Source organism: Equus caballus, chromosome 6 (assembly GCF_041296265.1).
Source record: "Equus caballus isolate H_3958 breed thoroughbred chromosome 6, TB-T2T, whole genome shotgun sequence".
Lineage (NCBI taxonomy): Eukaryota > Metazoa > Chordata > Mammalia > Perissodactyla > Equidae > Equus > Equus caballus.
In genome coordinates, this window is record NC_091689.1 from 76,014,862 (window position 1) to 76,040,378 (window position 25,517).

Below are 25,517 nucleotides of genomic sequence, written 5' to 3' on the forward strand. Positions count from 1 at the left end.
GGCAAAACCACCTCTGATTGGAAACCACTGCTCTACTGAGTGGGGTGGAAGCAAGGGACTTTGAAGAGTGACTAGATAGACAGACATATAATTAGACAGAAGATATAGTTATCATATACATGTCATATACATACTTTTTCTTAAAACAAATGTTTCTTTTATTGTTAATTTAATTTTTTAGAATGAATTCTCATAGGCTCTGCTCAGAGTAGTATTATCTATGTACACATCTAATTCTCAAATTTCTCCCACATTTTGCTAAGATATTTAAAATAATTATACAGAATTTACCAAACAACTACTATGATAAGAAATTTTACACTTTTGCTTGTCCTGCAAGTGTCTTAAGGCAATTTCCTCTCTTATAAAATAGGAATAATAAAAATCATTTTACAGAGTTTCTATGTCAAGTATAATAGACACATTGAAGTAGGCTAATTTTTCCTCATTTTGTTTTATAGCATATTAGCATCTAAATTATTACGATATAAGGGTTATTTTTTAGAGGGGGTTGGAATAAGCTTTATGAGAGAAAGGATGTTGCCTGAGTTCTTCCCCACCATATTTCCAGTACCTAGAAGAGTACCCTGCACAAAGCAGGTGTTTAGTCCATATGTGTGAAATGACTGACGGCACAACCACCTCACATGCAATACAAATTAACAACGATCTCTAATCTAAAACACTAGTAGTCGAGTGATGTGTTGACTCAAATATTTTAAAGTTACTTACATAGTTACCCATAATCAGATGAAATGAGACTAAAATAATTATCATGATTATTACTGATGAACAATAGCAGCTTAAAAGTAAGTTTAATCATCATTTAAATCCATTAAACGCATATTACATTTCAAAATTATCACGTACTGTTATATATATATATTTTCATAGCTTGGTAATGGGAATGATTTGAGATGATATCTCTTTTCTTTTCATGTCTGGTGATGCTGGGTGAGTATGATTCACGGAATCAGAGTCAAAAAGGACTTCTGAGGTCATGTAACCTGACCCTATGTTTCAAGGATGGATCAGATTTTATTTTTAATGTAGCAAAAGAGCTGTGTTTATTTAATAACTCTAGATTTTCTAAAATCCATCAAAGTAGCTGGTAGAAATCTCAGGGAAAAAGAGTCCTGCCTGAGTTTCCTTGGCTTTATGTACCACATAATGAGCCCCCTTCATGGTCACCAGTCTACTGCTAAATTAGTAAAACTCTTTGAATCTAAAATGATAAACAGTTTTTATGATGCTATAAGAGTTGGTTTAAATTTTAAATCCATGCGTTTGATCGCTTGGCCTAGATGGAGTGGAAAGTAAAGTAGCTGGGCACATGTGGCGGTGACTGATAAGCGCCACGGCTGAGTTAGTCTAATAAAGCCATGTCCTTCCTCTCTGGGCATCCTGAGGCATCAGGAAAACCCTCCCAGCCAAGCTCCACTGCAGAGGCTGTGGGGATCTGTCAACGCAACTGTCTCTCTCCTGATCCTGCACTCTAGGGGCCCCTAAGACTGAGGAGCTCCTCACCCCCTTAGCGGACATCTTGGAGGTTACCCAGCCTCAGGGTCCTTCCCTTTTGGACCACAGGACACCAGAGGTGGCAATGAAAGTAGTCAGTGTGTTAAATCTGAAATTATGTATGTGTGTGTTTCCTAGCATTCCTAGCAAAAGAAAAAGAATCTGGGCTTCAGTGACAGTCATTACTTATAAGCTTGCTTTCTTTTGTTTTATTGGAGAGATACGTATATGACATAAAATTTTCCATATTAACCTTTTAATTCAATGGCATTCATTATGTCCACAATGTTGTACAACCATCAACACTGTTTCCAGAATGTTTCATCACCCCAAACAGAGACTCCATACCCATTATGCAATAACTCCCCATATCTCCTTCCCCTCACTCCCTGGTAGCATCTACTCAACTTTGTCTCTACGCTTTCATTCAGCTAAGTTTATTAGTACCATTTAACAATTATTTAGCATGTAGTATGTGCCAGGCATTGTGCTAAGTGCTTTACAGGAATTAGCTCATTTGACGCTCATAACCACTGTAAGGGGTACTATTACTACCCCCTTCCAACAGAGGAGGAAACAGAGCATAAGAAGGATGGAGTCACTCACCTGAGTATCACAGAGCCTGTAAGCGGTGGAGCTGGAAGAGTGAATGCCAGCACGCTGATTCCAAAGCTCACACCTTTGACCATGACGTGGGTCTGCCTACATTTTAGAACTCTTTCTGAGGTCCAACCTTATATCACAGTTTATGTTCATTCCTCTCAGTGAGTTCAGTGAAAAAAAGACTGCTGGACACCAAAATACTCCTTTTAAGGCATTTAAATTCAAAGAGAAGGATGAAAAGTTTGCTCCAGGCCATCTTTTCAAGTCTAAAGAAGCACTGCTTTTATGCAATGCTTGCTAAAAGTATAGCCTTTAAGGTTACTCTAAAGGACTATCCTTGATTTTGTTCGTAACAGCAAAAGCAGCCCAAATTTCTTCACCAGAATGCCTGTTTAAGTTCTCTTCACAGAAACTTTGCACAAATCATGCTTTTTTTTTTCTGTTTTTTTGAGGAGGAGGATTATCCCTGAGCTAATATCTGCTGCCAGATATTCCTCTTTTTGCTGAGGAACACTGGCCCTGAGCTAACATCTGTGCTCATCTTCCTCTATTTTATATGTGGGACGCCACCTCAGCATGGCTTGACAAACCGTGTATAGGTCTGTGCCTGGGATCTGAATCAGTGAACTCTGGGCTGCTGAAGCAGAGCGCGTGAACTTAACCGCTGTGCCAGTGGGCTGGTCGGCATAGATCATTCTTATGCTGGAAATGGTCCACTTGCTTCAACGCACTACAAACCGTACTTTTTCCTATTGAACGTTTATCTCTGTTACTCAAATGCTTGGTGTCCAGTTTCAGCCTCACTTTATTCATATAACCATTCCATCTGAGAAAATATCTCTGTGTTCTTCTCTTCTGTCTCCCTTCACTGAGTTACATTAATGCCCACCTACTCATAACTCATAATCTAAAATATACTCACCCAAATCCAATCCACAAGTACTGATTTATTATTTTTTTGTATATATCAGTAGCCTAATTTCTCAGAATGAAGTGAGAGCTAGTATTAGTAAGTCATTAATTAGGCTTATAGTTGTGTCCCCTATCAGCTAAGAACACCTGCTTTCTTCCAACAGATGCCTCCTGGTTATAGCCACGAGGAAAGATGACATACTGCATTTTCAACTTCCTGTGAATGACACAAGTATACATTTTCCACAGTTCATCACTTAAGAGCTGTAGGTCATATACATAACACCCTGCTTAACGTATTAAACAATTTCCCTTTTCAGGATTTTTTTAAGTAGCCTATTTTGGAATTTTATAATAGTTATCTCCTTTATCTAGATATAACTCAAATTATTTTTTAGCCATAAAAGCCATTCCATAAATTACTGGATTGGTTTCCATGAAGCATTGAACTAAACTCCCTAAGAGTTTAAGATAATGTTTTCGTGCTTCAAAATTAATAACAATATAAGGTAATTCGAGGGAAGTGGAAAAAAATTAGCACAAATATGGTTGTTGAAAGGAAGAGAAGAAAGCTTCTGGTTGGACAAATCAGGGAGAGTTTCACAGAAGAGTGATATCTGGATGGTAAAATGGAGAAGGGGTTACAAGTGCACATCTGGGGTTACGTATAACAATTTAAATCAAGAGCCCACCATATGCCTACTATGAGACCTTGGCTATGTTATTCAACCTCCCTAAGCACTGATTTTTAAAATGGTCATGAAAATAATTATACCCACCTCAGAGTGTTCATTTTATGATTAAAATGAATTAATAAATGTAAAGCAATTAGCACAAGGTTTGGCATATGTTTTCAATAATGACCAGCTGATGTGTTAGGGAATTTTAAAAAGCAGTTCAAAATAATAATTGAAGGTGTTTTTACATAATAGGCGAGTGGCACCATGTGTCATAATAGTGGAAAAGATCTTGGTTTAGGAAAATATGTTCACAGCCTCTTTGGGTATGAAAAGTGATGCTCCTTTCTCCCTCCTCTCAGAGCATGGGGAAGAAGAAAGAGAGAGAGGGAGAGAAATTTAAAGGCTTGAAATTGAGAGCTACAAAGAGAGGATAAAGGTCTCAGGAAAGACAAGAGTCTAGAGAGAATGGAAGTATGTCATGGCTTTAATGGGGAGATATCTCGCTTGGTAAGAATGAACTCTATGCAGAAGCAGATCTGTAGGACCAGAAGCCTATATAATTTTGAAAGCCCCTTCAGGAAAAAGAGATTATCAGAATACATAACTACTGCAAATTTTACAAAAATTTATGAGTAGGTGAGCACATTGCTAGGGCTTCCCCCAGGCCTTGAAAGAAGCGTGGGCAGATGGGTAGAGCAGAAGCTTAAGCTTCATTAGATCAATGGAAAATCTGTCTTTGACTCTGTGGCAAGAAACAGCCAAAGCATTTTTTTGAAAAATGGGGTCTCTATTTCATTTTAGTTTATTGCCTTTGCTTTGTTCCTCTTTAGCTCTCTTCCATTATCTTCAAAATTTTGGTTAAAATTCTGCTACATGCTATTTGTATTGGTGTTGCTTTGTGGGCAATGAAGGAAAGAAAGGAGATGGGTGGTTTGTCATGCTTAGGTGATTCCAATATGGAGAGGGGGAAGCATTCAGGACCCAAGTAACACAAGGGAAGCAGGCCACGTGTAGCGCAACATGTCCACATGGAAATAGATAGTGGCCCCTTGGGATGTGGGAGTTAAGCTGTGGAGGTGTCTGGACAGGATGACTCCTTTTGAAGACTTGGGGTGGTTGAGCTCAACATAGGAGATAGTGCTAAGAAAGGAAAGAGATGGAGTGTATAATTTAATCTCCACATTCAGGAGATGAGAAGAAGCAAAAAATGCTAACAAAGGCAGTCAGACAAGCAGGAAAGTAACGGCAGTAAGAGCTAATGTGTGTAGGAGCCGCCATGTTGGGGATACGGTGCAGTGGTTTACAGATGGGTTTTGGATTTATGCTGTCAAGTGTTTAACTCCAAGTTCTTCAATTTGATAGTTGTGTCACCTTCGGCAATTCACTTACTTCTCTATCTTTTCCCCCAAAAATGTGAGTCAAAACACCTACTACATATGGTTGTTGCAAAACTACAGTCTGAAGAAAATGTCACGACAAAGAAACCAAAGGAAAAAAAGGAGGTTGGCTAGAAAGAATTTGGATAACAATATCAAATGCTGCCAAAAGGTCAAGAAATGTGAACACTTTGGAAATAGTGATTAAGAAGTTACATCTGATTTCTAAAAGGGCCATTCCTGCAGAGGGCGAGGTCTAAAACGAATGAGGCCAAGTGTACAACGAATGTCTCCCTTCTGATTGCCTTTCAAAAATGTAAACTTGAAGATAAAGATCTGATCTCAGAGAATATATTATGAACATTTATTAATAATTCCAACAAAATCTAGCAATTCTCCTCATTTGGTTCCTATATAAGCTATAATCAGTTGATTGATTCTAATCTAATTGATTTTAGACACTTACTAAATCTTACTTCTCACTCAGCGTGGGGCACAAAATTATCTGTGTAACAGAGATTCAGCACCATTTGGTCTGTAATTAAGTTTTATGATTTATGGAAAGAGTCCCCTTCCCATGATTCACTGAGTAAAGGTTCTGGCATCCTGTGGTACATAACTTACTCTTGATTCTTGCCATTTTTTAACAGAATGATAATAAGTAGTAAAAATAAACTCAGTTTTATATAAAAAAGACAAGGTTAAGGTTAATTTTAAGACTGGAATTAGGCCTTTTTAAAACTAAAGGAAAAAAATGCTTGAGTGAATGATTTCTATTTTACAGGCTGCTCAAGACAAATGAAAACATACCTCATCTAAGGACAAGAAAGAGTTTCGCATCTTAAAAGACTCAGAATATCAGAATTCCTTTAACTTGTTTCATTAGGGCTTTTGATTAAACCAGAGGTCCAAGTTCACTCTTATTCAGCCTTCTAATTGTCTTCAGACATGAATATTGAGAAAATTGGCTATGAAAACCAGGTCTAACACTTGACAGTGCACTTTTCACACATTTAATCAGCTGTTTGCTTGCCTCCTAGGTCCCACCAGTAGGAGTTTATCATGAAGCCTTCTCTGTAAATTACAACTAGGGGGGTTTACAGCTCCAGATTCATTCTTCTTGAGAGCAGTTTCTTCTGGGGTTACCATACCAGACAAGATTAGTAGTCAGCAATCATTTAAAAGGTATTACCAGGATTTTTGTACCCAACTATTCTTTTCCTGTCATTTAGATAAAATGCTCCCCTGTGCATTGGACAGTCAGAGGTACAAACTCCCAAGAGAAAAGAACTGCATTTTACTTTCTGCATCTTTATACACGTCACGTTGTGCTGTGTGTGCATGGGAACGTAATAAATATTTAATTTAGAAAATTTGGCATCTATATTCCACAAAGTTTGCTGCCATTTCAAAGACATTTAATCATCTTTATGGTGCAGTGGAGGCCAAATACCAGACCAGAAAGAGCATGGATTATTTTAATTCATCAGCCCTGGGCACAAGCCCTTATTTCTCCACTTTACTGGCTGTACAGCACAGAGCAACTTATTCAATCTTTCTGAACCTCAGTTTCCTCATCTGGTAATAATAACTACTTGAGACGGTCACTGTGGAGTTTAGGGGTAAGGTCATAATAATAGCTAACCTTTACCGAGCCACTGCCGCAACTGTTTGTATGTATTGACTAATGTAAACTTCTCAATAACACAATCAAATAGGTATTATTATCATTCCATTTTAAAACAAGGAAACCAAGATACAAAAATTAAGTAACTTGCCCCAGTCCACACAGGTAAGTCAGCGGCAGAGCCTGGATTCATACCCAGAGAACCATCTTCCAAGCTCACTTTTGACTCTTAACCATCATACTACACTGCCTCTTTATTATTACAGAAAGTGCCCTTAGACATGCAGTTTGAAGTAGCCACTGTTATGAAAAATCATAAGAAGAAAGGTCCGAGGTAATCTCAATAAAACAAGGCCATTTAGACTCAGCGCGGAAATCCTATGAACTCTAAATGCTTCTAACATTTGACCATCTATACTCTGCCTGAACAAGCAGGCTGTTCTGCCCCGTTTCCATATGGTTCTTGCGACCAGTGTATTTCTTAGTTGCAGCTCAAACTTGACTCCTGGTAAATTTACTAGTTTTGCATGCTAGAGTTACAGAGAATAATCTAATCCAAAATCCACATACAAGTTTAGTTCTTCACGTATTTAAGAAAGAAGTTTTTACGCCACCTTTCAATTTTCTTATTTTTTTCATTTCTTGGTTAAACATCTAGGGTTTATTCAACTATCCTCTTATATCTGCCAGGGCTTTCATCTCCCAGATAATTTTTCCCTGAACACACTTCCATTTGCCAATAACCTCTTAAAATTTGTTGGCCAAAGTGAATACAATATTCCACTATGGAATAAGTAACACAGAATTCAGGGAGACTATTGATTACATTGTTTTGTATACTCTGTTTCTATCAGCATAGGCTAAGCATGCATTTTCTCTTAGAGCCAGCACATTATCCTTTAGCTCACACTTAACTTTGAATCAGTAGTTAAGGAAAGCATGAAACTGTTAAAGTGGGTTTCCTCTATCGTGTGCAACTGTTTTTTCTAGCCCAAATGCAAGAGTGTATTTATATTTTATTAATATTCATTAACTGCATACTATATGCAAAGCATGATGTTAAGCCCTATGAAAAACAAAAAACTATAGGCTTTACACCTATTCTCAAAGAACCCATACTCCAGTGGGAGGGAAGTGGGGAAAAAGGGAAGGGGAAGAAAGAAGAAAAGCTAAAGAAAATAAGAAAATGTAAGGGTAGAGCAAAGGACACAATGAATGTGGGTCAAAGATGGAAGAGCTCAGGATTACAAATGTAAAAATAAAACACTGGTAGAAGCAGTGTGGCCTCGTTTGAGAGCTGAAAGCAGGGCAACTGCAGGGGGTGCTTTAAATGTCGGTTAAATGTCATAGCGTTATTTCATTCTCATTGTTCCTGTAATTTAAATAATTTTGAATCTTGATTCTGTCTTTTGTCATATCAGCTACTCTCCCCAATCAAAGTCACTCTCTACTTTGATTGATCTTCGACTTGACCCTATATGCACATTTGATTTTTAACTCTATCCTTGTGTAACACACTTTAGTTTTAATCTAAAAAAAATTACCTAGAGTATACTTTATTCTCTCAAAAAACAGTGAGTTCTTAAGGAAGAGTCACCTATCGTCTGGATAAACCTGACTGCTATGGGATGGTTATACCACAGTCCCAGTGGCTTCTTCCAGAAAGCTTACAAAAAGAAATGGAAACTAACCATAGATGAGACCCCTCTAGGAAGAAGTACAGACTCTTTCAGGACCATCAGAAATTTAGTGAAGAGAAAGAAGTAGTCACCTCCCCATCTCCATTCCTAGTCAATTCCATGAAGAAGTTCTTATTACCACTGTTTCTTCCTTTGGCCCACCCCATTTTCTTTCTGCCACCATGAGTTTCACTTCACGGTCTGCATATTTATGAGTGACCAGAGTTCATCACTCTCAGGAGTCACTGAGCATCAACAAAACATACTTATGTCTAAAATGAGTGGGGTGGCTTTCTTTCCAACTCCAGTAATACTGAAAATTGCATAACCTGAAAATATTCTTTCTATAAACACATGGCTTAAAAATATATAATAGTAAATTTATAACAGAGCTCATTTTTAAAAATGGAAATTCTTATTTATCACAAGAAGAAGCTAAACACCAGATTTGGATTTTATGGTCCCCATGGTGACAGTTGAGAAGACTTGGTCCAGGGCTCCAGTACAAAGCAGGAGCCTTGGACGGGTGTCCTCCAGTTTAAGAGTAGCACAGAAACACACACACTCTCATACACACAAATCAAACATCTATTAGCATAGGAGATTAGGAGAAGACAGTATTTTCACCAGTATTTAGGCGGAGAGAAAAAAATGTTTGCTCTTACAGGTTCAAATTTATGCCACCTGTGCGGTATGCCACTTGGCAAAGAAATTAACACAAATATTGATTGTAATACTCCTGGTACGCCTGCAGAAGCAAATACAAAATTTCTTCGGAGGGAAAAGGCCTCAGGTCAACATCCAAAATACAAAACACATGAGGAAACACTGTATCAGGGGCAAGAGTCAGCAAACACAATGAAAGGCAGACTCAGACCCCCTTGAACTTCAGACAGTAGAGCAACGTGACAACAATTATAATGTAATGTGAGCATGTTTAAAATTGTTAAAGACATGAAAGAAGGAATCAAACCCTCAAGAAAAGAATAAGAAGTAAGGGGAAAATTACCAAAAGATTTGAAAAAGAGAACTCCTAGAAATGAAAAAGATAGCTATTGAACTAAAAAAAAAATTCAATGGATAAGCTAAACAAAGGATTATACAAAGCTGAGGAGATAACAGATAGACTGGGGGAAAGATAGGAAGAAATCACAAAGGGCACAGAACTGAGAGATAAAGAGATGGAAAATACTAAGGAAAGTTGAAGAAACGCAGAAAGATAAGGGCCAAACATATCCAATAGGAAGTCTAGAAAAAAAGAATAAACAGAATAAGACAGAAGCAATATTTAAGGAGACAAAGATTGAGAGTTTTTCAAAATCGATGAAAGAGATGACTCCTCAGACTCAGTAATCTAAAGGAGCCCCAAGCAAGATAAATAAGATAAATTTATATTCAGACACAATGCACTGAAACTACAAACTGCAAGGGAAAGGAGATCTTAAAAGCAATTAGAGCACAAAACTATTTTCAAATGAATTACAATTGAACTGACAACAGACTTCTAAACCTCAGAGGCCTCAAATGCAGTGGAACACTTCCTTCACAGTGCTGAGAGAAAATAACCTAAAATTACGCACATAACTAACCTAAGAGTGAAAATGGCAAAAAGCCCTTTTCAGACCAAGACTGAGAGAGTGCCACTAATAGACCAACTCTAACAGAGTATTAAAGCATGTCCTTCAGGAAGACAGAAAAGAAACATAGAAGGAAGAAGTGGAACGTGAGAAGCAGAAGTAATTGATTATAAATAAAATGTTGTATCCTGGATACATATTGAATTAGAGAAGCTAAGTCCCAGATAGCTGCTCAGGCCTTTATCACTTTCTGATGTCTCTCCATGATCTCAAGTCTGTACCTCCCCTCTCATACTTCTGATGAATACAAGTTCATCAGCTTATCTAAGTAAAAGAAAAATTTAGAATATATGAATAAGAAAATTGCAGAACATTTCAAATGAGAATATGGGGGTGCCCAAAGCAAGAGAAAGGTCATATCCCCAAGATATGCATCCTCACAGGCAACCACAGACTTACAAATGAAAAGTCTGTTTGAGTGGTAGCAGGCCCCTATAAGACTGGCTTTCCTATTTGAAACACTCTGTCCAGTGAGGATGTATGGATATATGATTTCCAAGTTATATTGTTGGGGAAAGGGTACAAAGAAAATTTACTTTCATTATGTGCTCTTTGTCCTTTTCGATTTTATACCACGTTCATATATTGATTATTCAAAATATTACTGAAATATTCAGTTAATTTATTTTAAAATGGAATCAAACAAAAATCTAAAAAGTGACTTTATTTGGTTTGCTTTGAACAAAAACAAAATTTAAGAAGGGATATGGATTCCTGGAACTCAAGGTTTTAATACAAGTTATTATACAAAGGTGATCCATTAAAAAAATTATTAATATTTTTTTTTTAAAGATTTTTATTTTTTTCCTTTTTCTCCCCAAAGCCCCCCGGTACATAGTTGTATATTCTTAGTTGTGGGTCCTCCTAGTTGTGGCATGTGGGATGCCGCCTCAGCGTGGCTCGAACTGACGAAACCCTGGGCTGCCTGCAGCAGAGCGCACAAACTTAACCACTTGGCCACGGGGCCGGCCCCAAATTATTAATATTTTTAAAGCAAAAGTGAGATCTTTTCCAAATTTCCAAATAATTCCACTTGGCTTTTTTCTTGGTGATCCACCCTCTAACAATTAGAAAGCTATTTTTTCCCCGTACGTTAACTCCATGATGTGTCCCCATTTCCAGTGTTAATTAGGTAGGCCTTACAATAAAAGAGTCTGAAAAATTTCCCCAACACAGTTGTCATCTATTATACATGACAGATAGAGGGAAAATGTGAGTAAGATTTTTTCCAATTAACCTGAAGGACTTGGAAGAATGACTTTGAGATTTAACACTAGAACTTTTAACTACTTTTTGAATAATACAAAGACAGATTTCCATAAAACATTCATTTTTAAAGATTTGCATGGGAACTAAAATAAAGCAATTTTAAGTAAATGTAAAGAATGCAAATTGCTAAATTAAACATTTTAAACCATTAAAGTGTAGTAAAATTAAAACTGGCTTACAAATGAATAAAGGAAACCAGAATCATTTTTTATTCTTAACTCTTATCTCATAACATCTCAGAGTATCTCCAGCTAACTCAAGGATGTCTACAGGATTCAAACAGTTCTGCACATAAAATTTTACCTGAAAGGTATAAAATAGTCACATTAGGTATCATAATAATTATTGAGTACTTCCTGTGTCCCAGACATGGTGTTGTGTGCCTTACTGACCTTAGCTCTCTTAAACTCCAGAACAAACCCATGAGGTACATATTATTATCATTTTCATTTTACGCATATGAAAATTAAGGCACAGAAAAATGACATAACATGGAAAAGGTAACACAGCTGTCAACAGTAAAGCTAGGACTCATGCCATGCCTCTCTGACTTTAATTTTTGTGTTCTAGACTACTATGTTAAACGCTTCAAGGAGGACCAAGGTTTGGCATAACATTAAGCAATTAAAGGGTTATTTAAAAGAGGTTAAGGATCACAAACACAAAAGATACATCTTAAGTACCCAAGTTAACTCATATGCAAGGTACAGCCAAAAAGCCTTCAGTGAGAATTTTTTGCTTGTTTCTTTTTTGTTTTTAATTTTATAACAGGAAAAAGTAACACTGGGGTCTAAACCCCTAATTCATCCAAAGTTCATTAAGACACATTCAGTCATCAAATGTAATTCAATTGCTTTTATCATTAGAGACCAAGTTTGAAGATCAGATGGGTCTCAGCAAGTATGACTGGAGACCCCACCTTAGGCAGATTAACAGATGGCTCCCTGGGCATGTTCCCACATTACAAAAGCCACCAAATGATCTGATCTGTGTCTTGTCTCTTCCCCTGAGAAATTTAGACCTGGAAAAATGACTTTAATAGACACTGTGAAAGATCAGAAACAGAACTTCCTTTATCCCAAGATTTTTTATTACTCTAACATTTATTTAATAACTTTTCTATTTGTTTAGCTAGAGCAAAATAAATGCAAATTAATACTAACAAAAGATCACCCTTATTGGTAAAGCAAAGGTATCTAAGGTTTTTCTCTTTTTTTAAAACTATATTAAAGTTATCTCAAAATTTTTATTTAGATTCTCTTCTTCTCCCATGAAAAGGTATACATCTCGGTAACAGAATTTCACCGTGAGTCATTTTGGCACAAGAAGGTATGTAATGTCAGAAATGTTCTCAGAACTTTCTCTTGCTTCTAAATTTTTTCAGCTTTCCTATGTAAAACAATGTAAGCTTCTGAAAAATATGCCTTAAAAAAAAGCTATGTGATCATGAAATGAAATCAATATATTCCTTTTATGATGAAAAATGTGCTAATTTAGCAATATCAATAAATCTAATACAATCTGACATTAATAATAAATGCTACATACTACTAGCAAAATAACTTTGTTACTATAAATGAATTAAACGATTTTTGCTGCCCATACTATAACAGTAATAATACAAACATAAAAAAATCAGTCAACCTCAATCAATTTGAATTTACCTTTGAAGTAAAGCAACATTCCCAGATGCTCATGCTTCATTTCATCATTTTGAAACTGCGAGTATTAAAAAGCTACAAGAACACTCAGGAATGCCGCTTAAATTTATATTCATTTAACTACTCACCAAAAAATAATTAAAATCTCATCTCATGTTTTGATCTGTGGCTAAGAAACCCATTATTTTACACACAGGAGGAAAAAAAAAGATATTTATCACCAAAATGTCTGATCTCCTTTTCTTTGATGTTGCAACATATTGTTTTTTTGCTTTGCCATTTGATACCAACTTTTCCCCAGTTATAAACATTTGAATTTGATTTAAGTCAGCGGTTACTTATAGGGGACTGCAAATCTTTCGAGTTATGCTTTAACTCATGACTGAAAGATTTACTTTTAGTATAATAAGACGGCTTGCATGTTAATTAGATCATCAGGCACATGTTTGCTGAGGTTTAGAAATTGTGCAATAAATACAGCACGGCAGCGACAGAGCTGTTAAACCTCAGCACATAGATTTCTAATACATTTTATTGAGTCATCCAAGGAACAATCACCCTGCTAAGTCCACGTTAAACACCTGATGAAATATTAGGATGTTTAATTAAAAATGAGGTTGTGCTGTACATGTGGGTGATTTCACACAGTGGCTAAAAAGAAGGCCATGAAAAATTAATTTTACTTGGTCAAAAGCATATACATAGCCTCTTTGTGAAGCTGGTAAATGGATTCAACCATTCTACTTAGATACACATGATGCAGAAATAGACTAAATAAATTAGCATGAGGGGGTTCAGGGGACATCGTCTTAACAAAAGTAAGAAGGGTTAGTAAATGTCAATGCACATTAAGATTGTCTTTCAAAAGACCAGTAAATCCCATTACTTCATCCTCAGTGACTCCATTGTGAGGGCTCAACAGATGGCCACTGGGGCCAGGAATTAATCTCCTTTCTAAGCTATCAGGCAGCACCCAACTCCAGCAGGCCAAATACAGGGCATTCCTATACTTAGGAAATCCTGCCTATCCTGAGGCTTTGCCTACCTCGGGAGAGAAAAACTGCTACAGTCCTCACAGTTAAAGACAATAGGATTACTTGGCAGTTGAAGGAGTGGGCAGAACAGAAAGCACAGACCTCATGAGGGATGACAGTAGGATGAATTCCCGAGCAGATAGCATGGCATCGGAAAAAAGGAAAGAAGAAAGGAAGGAAGAAAAGAAGGAAGGAAGGAAGGGAAAAAGAAACACTGGACTAGGAATCAGAAGACCTGAGTTCCAAACTGCAGATCTGTATCGACAATGAAACACCTTGCGTAAGCTACTTCACCTCTCTGTGCCTTAACTACCTCATCCGCCATATGAGAGTACAGGACCAGATGACCCTGAAGGCCTCTCCAAAAAAAGTCCAGCAAATACGGAAGCAGCCATATCCTCTTTTTCCTCCTCTTTTAATTAATCACTCATTTACGCTTTCATTTATTAACCAAATATGTATAAAATACCTACTAAGGTGCAGGCCTTGTGCTATATCTTGAAGATACAAAAGTGAACAAGACACACCCTTTACCCCCATGAAGCTCAATGCTTGGGGGTGAGAAGAGGGTGAAAGCTGGGTAGAATAACAGGGGCCAAATCTTGAAGGGCCTTGTACGTCATGTTAAGAAATGTGACCTTTATCCTGAGGGCAATGGGGGACACCAAAATTATTTTCAGTATGAGGTGACATACGATCAGATGTTTACTCTGATATTCTGTAGAGATTGGACTAGAGAGAGAGAAACCCAAGAGTGCTGAACTATTGTAATACCAGCCAGAATGAAACAAATGGACCCTAGGAGAGAGACAGAATCAAAAGGACTTGACTGGATGTGGAAGGAGACACGAGGAGGATGACTCTTTGATTACTGGTCTGGAAAATTTGGTGGATAAAGCTGTCATTCACTGAAATAAAGAACAGAAGTGAAGAACCAAGTTTTGGTAAGAGGAGAGGAGAGGAGTTATGAATTATGGAGGAGAGAGGATAAGTTTATTTTGAGGTCTTTGGATTTAAGTTCCTCAAAGAAGCATATTGGGAGACATTGGATATTTGAATTTGGATCAAATTGTACAGAATGAGATAGCAGTTAGTTCTCCATGAATCATGGAAGAGTCTCTCCTTAGTGATTCTTAATTTTTCTGAAGTTATAGAACCCATATGAAATCTTCAAAGCTCTGGATTCTCTCTGCAGAAAAGCACACACGTGCACAGACATTCAGGGAATTCCTGGACCCAGAAAGTCCATCCACAGACCTCAGGGGTCCAGGAATTCCAAGTTAAGGATCCTTGCTGGAGGTGAAAAGAAGGCAGTGATTGAAAAAGGAAGTAACTCAGATTTCCACACTCTGAGTAGATGAGAGAAACGTAGAAAATGGTTTGATTTTTAGAATAAATAGTACCAGCAATGCCAGACGACAGAGATGGCAAAAAACTGACTCAGTGCTCACCAAACGGGTTTCATTTTCCTGGACACGACTCAACTACATTTTCCCAACCCCTGGAATCCATGTGATTAGTTCTCATCAATGGGAAGTGACAGAAAGTGACATGTCTCTTCTGACCTAAGGCAGTGATGGTGGGTGTGTCTTCGCTCTGCTTTCTCTGTCGTTCTCTTTTCTGGTGGCTTTGGAGGCCATGCCCTGAGCAAGACTTTTTCATAAAATGGCAACAGCCAAGGTGTCCCCTGCTGGAGCAATCCCAAGCCCAATCGCCCTCAAATCTCCCCACCAGCACAGTGACACACTGAACTGAGATGTGAGCTAGCAGTGCACTTTCTGTGTTAACCACCGAAATTTCAGGACTTGACACAGAAGCTGATGTTGGTTACCTTTATTAATAAAGTAAATATCCATAATACCAAGGATAATAATAATGCCTATCATGTGTGTAAGGAACATAGTTTAATAAAACAATTTTACAGTATCTACTTTAGTTTTCTTTATTGCGCCTACTCTTACCTGACACTATTTTATGTATTTATTTATTGTCATGTTTATAATCTCACTACCCTACTAGACCATAATTTCCATGCATACAGGGCCTCAGTTTTGTTCACTGCTATACTGTTTCTAGATCAGTGCTCAGCATACAAGTCCTAAATAAGCATTTGTAGAATGAAGAATAAATTATTGTATGTGGCTCTCTTCTCATCTAAAGTTTTTACTTACAAGGGCACAATTTCTATTTATAACTGCATCAACCAAAGTGGTGGTGTTGGCAGGTGAGAGGTTAGGAGCAACAACTGGGATAGATGCTTTCAGGCAAGTGGTATTATTACATTTTCTCAGATCGTAGGCAGGAATGCCTTGCTTCCCAAATAGTGAAATATGGTCTTGGGCCAAGAGATGCTAGAAGACAGAGATAAACTATGACCCATTGCCTCAGAGCGCCAACTTTACTCAATGGTAAGTAAGTTAAATATTTTCATATATTATGGAACAGAAATGCATGATTTTTTAGGATAAAACATGATGTTTTGAAGAAATTTTATTTATCCTTGTGGTGGAACATTTCAGGACCTCCCTGGATGAAGGCATTCTCTCTCCTCTGTCACTAGAGTGACTTCAGGGAAACCCTGAAAAGCACTGATATAAATAAAAAGCCTGGGTTGGGAGCAGAAAGACCTTCGTATTCAGCTGCTAACTCTGTTACCTTAGGAAAAAAATTAATCACCCTGAACCCAATATTTTTGTTTGTAAAAGAAGATAATATCTATCTTGGAAGAGAGTTGTGAAGAGTGAGGTGACTTATAGAGGGTACAAGACACTGAGAAGTTTATATAACTTGCCCAAGGCCACATAACAAGTAAAAAGTAGGACAAGATTTTGAACCCACATCTGTCCTCAAAGCCCTTGGCGACTACAGAGAGCAACTTACAGTAAGTCTGGGATTGTCTTCTCATAAACTGAAAGTTCAGTGTAATTAAGCAGAGAAGGCTAAATAGTCTGGTGGGTTATTTTTAACTCCAGTTTTCAATTTTACGCTGCTCAGATTTATCTTATGCCATTCTAGATTTTCACAATCTCATTGTATAATTTTTTTTCTAGTGGAAGAATGATATGCAGTATTGGGCAGGGCCATTATTCACTCCAGATTTTCTGGGACAGCCTTTATTTCAAAATTCCACACCATTGAAATGCTCTGAAAAAAACGGTATTTTAATAGCCAGACTCTGCACCAGAAACAGCACAAAATTCTATATTCTGGAAACATGGTCACCACAGGCATTGACATACAGACCAGTGCGCTTTGATGTGTGTGGGTGTACTGGTGGAGACCATGGGATAGCAACACTGGGGGTGCTTGATTTTGATCTAGTAAATCCTATTGATAGTTACTGACAAAAAATCTATAGTTTTGACAAGTTAACAAGCTCTATGGGTGATTCACAAGCACAATGAGTTCGGGAACTCCTGATTTAGGAAATGATCCCCTTGAGAAAGAGCCCTACAAACCAAAGAGAGCCACTGTGCATTTTCCATTAGAGACCTTTGAAAGCAATGTCACTGTAGTTTGAAAAACACCACTTAAAGGTACTTTTATAGAAAGAGATAATGTAGTCATGCAAGCCCTCTTGCGAGCATCCTTCTGTGCACGCTGGCAGTATCTATGCAGTAAAGTGCTCACTTCCCAAACGGACCAGAACGTTTTCTGTCTCACATTCTGATCAGTGAGTGTTTTTACTAAACCAGATGACTCTGCAAGTGGAATGGAGGCAGGATACGCACTGCATCTATTGCATTGAAGTTTCTGGAAAGCAATATGAGGTCACTGGTGGCAGCAGGTTTCTCTTAGGGAGAATAACCAGACTTTCTGAGGTCACCTGCTTTAGAACCCACTTAACCCGAAGCAACTAAAACTACTGTTGACATGATTTTAATTAGGAGCTAATACTCAAAACACCCTTTTTTAATTCCCAAGGTGTATTTTCAACTGAGAAAACATTTTACGTGGGTCATAAAGCATATACAGACTACATATATATATAATATAATTTGAAATATTTAAATAATACATATATAAGACACATTATAAATATATATTAATGTTTAATATACATTAATGTATATAATAAATTTTTATAAATATATTTTATATATATCATATATGATATATATAATATATGTTTTATTACATATAAATAAAATATATAGAGGCTGGCCCAGTGGTGTAGTGGTTAAATTCGTGTGCTCCACTTCAGCAGCCCAGGATTTACAGGTTCAGATCCCGGGCACAGACCTACACACCACTCATCAAGCCATGCTGTGGTGGTGTCCCACATACAAAATAGAGGAAGACTGGCACAGATGTTAGCTCATGGCCAATCTTCCTCACCAAAATAAATAAATAAATATATATATATATATAAATAATATTTTTTAAAATATTTTTTAAAGATCTAGTATTAGCGTCCATCAGAAAGAAGTTGACGATGGACTGGATGAGGAATAATTAAGGACTAGAAAACTTTAAATACTTTCTAAATAAACAAGAATGAATGAGTATTGAATGGGGCAGAATAAAATTTATTAAAAATTCTCAAATGTGGATGCAGGGGGTAGTGCATCCTAGGAAGTGAGTTGGCCATAAGCTTGAACTCTATGTTTTAACACAGTCATATAGATTCCAGGAAAAATGGGCCCCAAATGAGTAGAATGAATTATGAAGTCATCAAAAGCTGGGCAATCTTACACAGTCTTCTGAAAAGGTTCAATATCCTTCTAGCTTTAATCGCTACAAAACCTCCTCAGAGTGACTCTGGGGAACCCCCCGGTGATTATGCATCATTGAAACTTCCCACCTCCTCCTTCCTAGCACTTCCTTATTAACAGCTCCATGCTTTGAGAGCCCACTTGAAACCTGAAACATTATTTTCCTCATTGATTATTTTATACTTTGGAGTAAAAATTCATTTTCTAGAAGATGGGATGATATTCTTACCTGTTTCACAGCTGGGCCCAGTGAAGCCTTGTGGGCAGGCACACACATTAGCGGCAATACAGGCTCCTCCATTCCTACAGCCATCTTTGCAAAATGCTAAAAGAAGTCAGATACATGATTTAGAAGTTAAGTGGTTCACGATACTCAAACACAGCTTTTCTTTACTCCTTTGGAGATACGGACATCAAATTATAAAAGCCATTATAATTTCATATTCATATAATATTTCCATACAGGTAAGAAACATCAACACAACTTGCAAAACAGTACTCTTTCCAATGCTAAAGAAATATTTCACCCATAAATTGAAATACTAAAATTTCTTTTTAAAAAAAGTAACCTTACAAAATAGGAAGTGCATTAAAATTCAGATTGCATCTCACTGTAACAATCCAGCTTGAAAATAAACCTTTAAAAATGGCAGCTATCCCAGACAGTTTTCTCAAGGAAAACTACTACCTAGAGAACGAGATTAGGAAATAGAAAATGATTGAATCCTATGAGGCTCTGATCATTCTACACACTGGCCAAAGCGCCAAAATATTGGAGAGAGGCCCCATCCTTCAAAAAGTTCTGAATCGGTCCTGGGGATGAATTAGACAGTAGTAAGAATTTGCTTCAGTGGCCTTCGGGGAGAGTCCTGCACTGCTCTGCTAAGGATGGGTCGGGATCCGGAATCAAGGGCAAAGACACTGTGCAGCCTGTTGTGTTAGAGCGGGTTTGCAAGAGAGGGGAGAAATTTCTCTCTGAATAGGAAAAGGAGCCAAGGACTAAGCCATTGCAAGGGTGACCTTTTGAGAAGTGCTGCCTTTAAAGAAGGCAAGAGAAACGAGATGGGTGAGACTGAGCTGCCTTAGAAGCTTGTATCCACTTCAAATTATTCCTGGGCTTTGTAAGGCTCAGGGGCTGTTTCCTCAGCATGGAAGGCCTGTCATGGATGAATTAGACCAGCTTGTTCCAGGAATTGGGGAAAAGCGTTGTCTCTTGTTTTCTGGCATGTGCTTCCTCTAATTAGTTAGGATTTACTTTCTCAGAGTGGTAAAATGTAGAAATCTGAGATTCTGGTGCTGAATTAAAGGAAGAAGCCATTTGGCTTCTTTGATTCTAGGTTCTAATTTGTCTTCATCCTGGGCAAAAAGAATACCTAGTCACCAAGGACTCACAAAGAGATTGAGAATTTCAACTTCATAAATAATAAAGGGTAATATCGACCAGACCATGTGTATTTCTTCCTTGGAGTAACTTGCAAGGTTGCAGCCTGTTGGTAGAGCACAGGCCTCAGCAATTCAGATCCTTCATCTAAACTACCTATCTTTCAGCTTTTGACGTTTCCAGCAGAGATACACACAAGAAGTGGGGAGTCTTTATTCAGGCAAGCTGTAGTCCTAACTTCCACAAGAAATTTATAGACCCTTGAAAGTTCTCCTTCCTTCAAAGATAAGAATTATCTGTCTGCATCTGCTCATGGCTTTAAGATTTCTTTATGCTATAAACTTCATTCTTCACAATAATTAAGAATCAGAGTCAAATAGAAATAAGAGTGAGGAATTGTTGGGCTCCCAGATGAAATCTGAAACCCAAATAAACTCTCAGAACAGCCAGATGCTTTGGGGAATTCCTAAGGGTTCAGTTATACTATCCTATGGACTTTAAAAGTCTGGCTTTGCTTAGGATTTGTCCAAGGAAATCTTTGTGGGATTTAGACCTCAAAATGAGTAGGCCTTCCTCACAATGCCCTAAATTAAAGATTTGCATAGACTTTTACAAGCCAGAGTAATCCTCTGGCCCATCCATATCTGCATCCAATGTGTTATTGTAGACCAGGTCTTAAGACCCATGCTCATGGGTCACTGTATTAACAACCATCCCTTGTTATTTCCTACCTGCCTCATACACAGTGTCATAGCAATTGATTTTAGGAAACTCCTGGATAATGGACACAGTGTATTTGAGGAATGGACAGTTTTGAAACTTAAAATGTCTAAATTAGACAAATCATTAATAAATCTATATGAAATAATAAGGAATATGGACTTTATCCTATGGGAGTTGGTGGAGTTTCCAAAACAGAACCCCTATTTCCCTCGTGAAGTAGGAGGTAAGTTCATCTGATGAAGGAAAAGAGGGCATTGGTGAAAGAGTGAATTAATGAATGGTGGTGAACTACAGTTGGAATATCCACTGATGGAAATGAAAATCTGAGCTCAACAGAACACTTACAAGAATTATTGATTGGTATTGGCAAACCAGCTAAAATGGGAAACTCTAACACATGGAGATCCAATATTCCCAGTTAATTAGCACTCAACAGCTCAAGAGAGAGAGCAGAGAAGAAAAACTGTCAGACTGACTCCAAATAGAGATATTTCACAGTGGATTATGTTAGTAGAACATGGGGTCCACTTTTGACGCTGCCAAAAAGATATAGCTGTCATGTTTGGACTCATGAAGTAATATCTAGAAATATCTGCACCTGAGAAGAGACTGGTAAATTGGGTGAAAAGGAAGGGTCATAGAAATTGAAGACTGAGAGTTGTGAAAGGAACAGAGTGGGAAAACTGGGAGCAGAGGGACTTAGGTTAGACAATAAAGTTGAAATTTAAGATTTCAAAGATGGAGCAGTTTGGTACAAAAATGCTCAGGATGTCTTTATGGGTGTGGTCTGCTGGAGAGGAATAGAGATGAAAACCACTGTGGTTGAGATCAAGGGACATGAAGTCAAAGTTGTTGAACAGTCTGGCCACTTAAACACTGACATAACCCAGAAGGAAGACTAGGGGCCATGCTGCAAGGCTCTCAACGGCTATGAGAAGTACCCAGAAGGTAGATAACAGTGATGAGAAGGGGTGGAGGGAGGCAGAGATGGATTACATTATCCCTAATGGAAGAGGTGTTGGCATTGAAAGCTTTTACCTTTGCACATGGTTCCATTCCCCGTATAGCCTGGCTTGCAAACGCAGTTGTGTCCTCCAACAGTATTGAAGCACAAAGCATTTTCATCACAGTTGTGTTGATTTGTGATGCACTCATCATGTTCTGAAATGAGGAATACAATTTTGTTAGATTTTCAAAAACACTATATTTTAAATTGCACCTGCATCTTAGTTATTGTGTGGTATTTCTTTCACACACAGACATATACAAATTGTATATTAAAGAAGAGCTCAGATTTTGAAGTACTGTATACTCCTCCCAAAGTACATATATAGTCTGCATGTCCATCAACCTTGAATGCAAAAGGATTTGGACAAAGGACCCACCAATAATAGGAAGGAATAGAAGGAGAGGAGAGGCAAGGATGGGGATGAATTCTCAGAAGTAGATCCCAGAGTCAGTTGTATATAGTCTCTGTGGTTTATATTTGGGAAGTTATTCTCATGAAATCAATCTGCCACCTAACTCTTTCCTGTACCATGGGAAGGGTGACAAGAAAAGATGTGAAACTGTATCGCTCCCTGAATCCTGACCTGCAGGATAACGGAGTTCAAGCTCTGGCAGTTAGGTGCAGTTAGCACCCACATCCACACTTGGAGGCATAACGGTATACATGCAAACTGCTGGGAGAATATTTGACCTCCTTCTGCAAAGAAAGCATCACCTTTCTATTAAGTGAGACAAACTTGCCTTTATAATATATGCAAATGCAAACTTTAAAATATGGAATTAATATGATACCTCCTCTGTGTGTGTAACTTGACACTTAAAAGCACCGAATCATTTGATCCCCTCAGCACCCTTGTGGAAGAGGCAGAACCAATATCATATCACCACTTTAAAGAGGAGTCAAGGGTGGCTCAGAGTGCTTAAGTAGCCTGCTGAAGTTTACAGGAATATTAGGTAACTTCAGACTTCTAGCTCAGTGTTCAGCAAAAATGTAAACGTAAGGAATAAATACAGTGAATATGATCTAACATCAAAATCAAGATGAGTAGGAATAAAACATAGGTGAGGAAATGCATACAAATTAGTTTTGTTGTACTTAGTGCCATCAAATCAATTCTGACTCCTAGTGAACCTACATAGGGCAGAGCTGAAACTTACTGGGTCATTTTTGTGCCACCCTCTCATCTTCTGTCGCTATATTGGATAACGTTGCGCTGCTATTCATAGGGTTTTCATAGTGGCCAGGTCCTTCTTCCTAGTCTGTTTAGTCTGGAAGCTCCACTGAAAACTGTCCACCATGGTTGACCCTGCTGGTATTTGAAATACTAGTGGCGTAGCTTCCAGAATCACAGCAACACACAGCTGCCACCATATGACAACTGACAGGGGGTGGTGCAGTTCCCAACCAGGAAATGAACCTGGTGCACAGCAGTTAAGAGCGCTGAATCTTAACCACTAGACCACCAGAGATGGCTAGTGTACCAAATTAGTTCAGCCATCCAAATCTCTACAGTTGCACTACTTATTACTCGGTCTCATATAAATATTATTAAGGTCTAAAATTAAATATATATTTTAATACGCTTACATTAAGTGAGCCATTAATTTGCTATGATGTAAATCATCAAAGCAAAAAGAAATATTTGCTTTTCCTTTTAGAACTCTTTGTATTCTGGACTATATATGCATTATTCCACACAATATATTATAATAGCAATGTATCTGTAACTTTGAAAAAAGGTTGACTTTAGTACATGCAGTTGAGATTAGACTAAAATCACTTATTTCAACTACTAAAATAGAAAGCTTTGTGTTTTGATTTTTAAAAACATTGACATTTTATGATTTTATGTCCTGTGTTACATAAGTGCAATGTTATGCTGGTTTTAATGATAGCCCTGTAATAAAATTCTTAGAGAGTATTCCCAATAATTTTCCAGGGGAAAGAGAAATTTCAATCACTAAGGTTTTAGAATTACATGAATACATATCTTGATCTCCAAATTCCTGGCTGAATTTCCACAAATTGTACAAAATTCCACCTTTATTACCTAGTATCAGAATATTTCCTAGTTTTTACAAATTCATGCATATTGATGATAGTTTGGAAAATAGCTGAATTACACAAGGGTCTGATGATTGAGGCTACCCTTGGACCACTATAAAATTTCAGAGGCATCGGAATCGGCAGCCCACCTACCTCTGGGTTCAGTTGCCTGAAGCAAAATAAATCCACACTCTGAAGTTTGTACCTGCTGCCAATTTTCTTTCCAGTATAATTCAAAGTGCTGCAGTTAATCTATAAATCTGTATATGGACAGCCGTAGGCCCTTTAAAGACAGCTGCTGATTGATTTGATGCTGTTTTCATCTCTGCCTTGGCTGTCTTCTTAATAGACGGTACTCACTGGTAGAGGAAAGGCCTAACAAGATTCAGTTTAGCACCCAGTATGATAATGTTCAATAAACGTTAAATAATTACACAACCCAGGGATCTGGTTTCCTCTGTTGTCGTTTACTCTCACTGAAATGAGTAAGTGTGCTCCTAAGCAATTCAAGAATAAAGAGTTTTAGGTTGTTAAATGAATCCTTGCCTTCATATATATTGTTCTCTGTGCCTGAATTGTCTGCCCCGTGGATCCTGGATTCTCCTGGAAAGCTCTTACCACTTTTAAAAAAGACACTAAAATTTCATGTCATGTGAAAATACCTTACTTTCCCTCTCCTGCAGAGTCAGGGGCTGCTGTCTGTGTTCCTAGCACCATACACAAGGCTCTGTTACTATATTTCATCATAATTGTCTACTCCTTCGTCCTCCATCCTCAAGCCCCACCTGGGACTGTGAATATATAGATAAGAATTTTGTGTTTTTATTTGTGCTAATTGCAACATTCAGAGAATATTTCTTAAATGAATGCTTGAAAGAATGAACAACAAAATAAAGCAAGCTAGGACCTACTTCCTCTGCCGTTATCATTCAAGTCAATCTCAATTTGTTCGATTGTAGGCTAGACACCAAATGGAAAGCTACCGAGAAACTAAGCTGTTTTTACTGATTTTACTATGGTGGTGTTTGATTTGATTTGGGATATTTCAAATATTAGTTAAGGTAGGAGGACATATTTTGAAAACAGAAAATATTAATTCCTTTACATTATCACTTTAATTTTTTTCCCACTACATAAAATAAAGTTGGTTATATTTATACTCATAATTATCAACTAAAGTAAACTGTGACCTTTGGAAAAGCCCTTAAAAATGCCTATAATCTCACAGAAGAATTAACGTTAATTTGACAGTCCTTCACAAAACAGAAGATGGATGAAGCAAGTAAAATAGAATACAATAAGGAGGCAAATACTAAGATAAAATTTAAATCAATATTATGCCCCAAAGTTTGCGAAGAGCATGTCAGGATATAACAGTGAATGAATTCCAAGTCTGATTTCACATATATTGAAAATCTGATATTTTTGATCTGATGTTCAGAATATTCAGTCCATAAGATTCAATGCTATTTTCACATCCTTGGTAAAAATTTCATCGTTCATGTGCTATGAGAGTTCAAGTAACAGCTGGGGTTGCAACCAAATGCACCTCTTTCTAACTCTTCTTGATTAAAAATATTAGCACATGGTTATTTTAATCAAAATACAATCATTTTTTATATCTATGAATTATAAATTTAAAAAAAT

The 25,517-nt window shown here is 37.5% G+C and overlaps 1 protein-coding gene across 6 annotated transcripts in view; it reads right to left on the reverse strand.

The window, feature by feature from the left end:
- NELL2 (neural EGFL like 2) overlaps nucleotides 1-25,517 on the reverse strand; it is a 362,368-nt gene that overhangs the window by 68,762 nt on the left and 268,089 nt on the right. For all 6 annotated transcript variants that reach the window (XM_023643416.2, XM_070271280.1, XM_023643415.2 and 3 more), the window contains 2 exons: nucleotides 21,854-21,976; nucleotides 18,941-19,036 (listed from right to left, as the gene is read on the reverse strand). In XM_023643416.2, coding sequence (XP_023499184.1) covers nucleotides 18,941-19,036; nucleotides 21,854-21,976 — 219 coding nt within the window. The remainder of the gene's footprint in view (nucleotides 1-18,940; nucleotides 19,037-21,853; nucleotides 21,977-25,517) is intronic.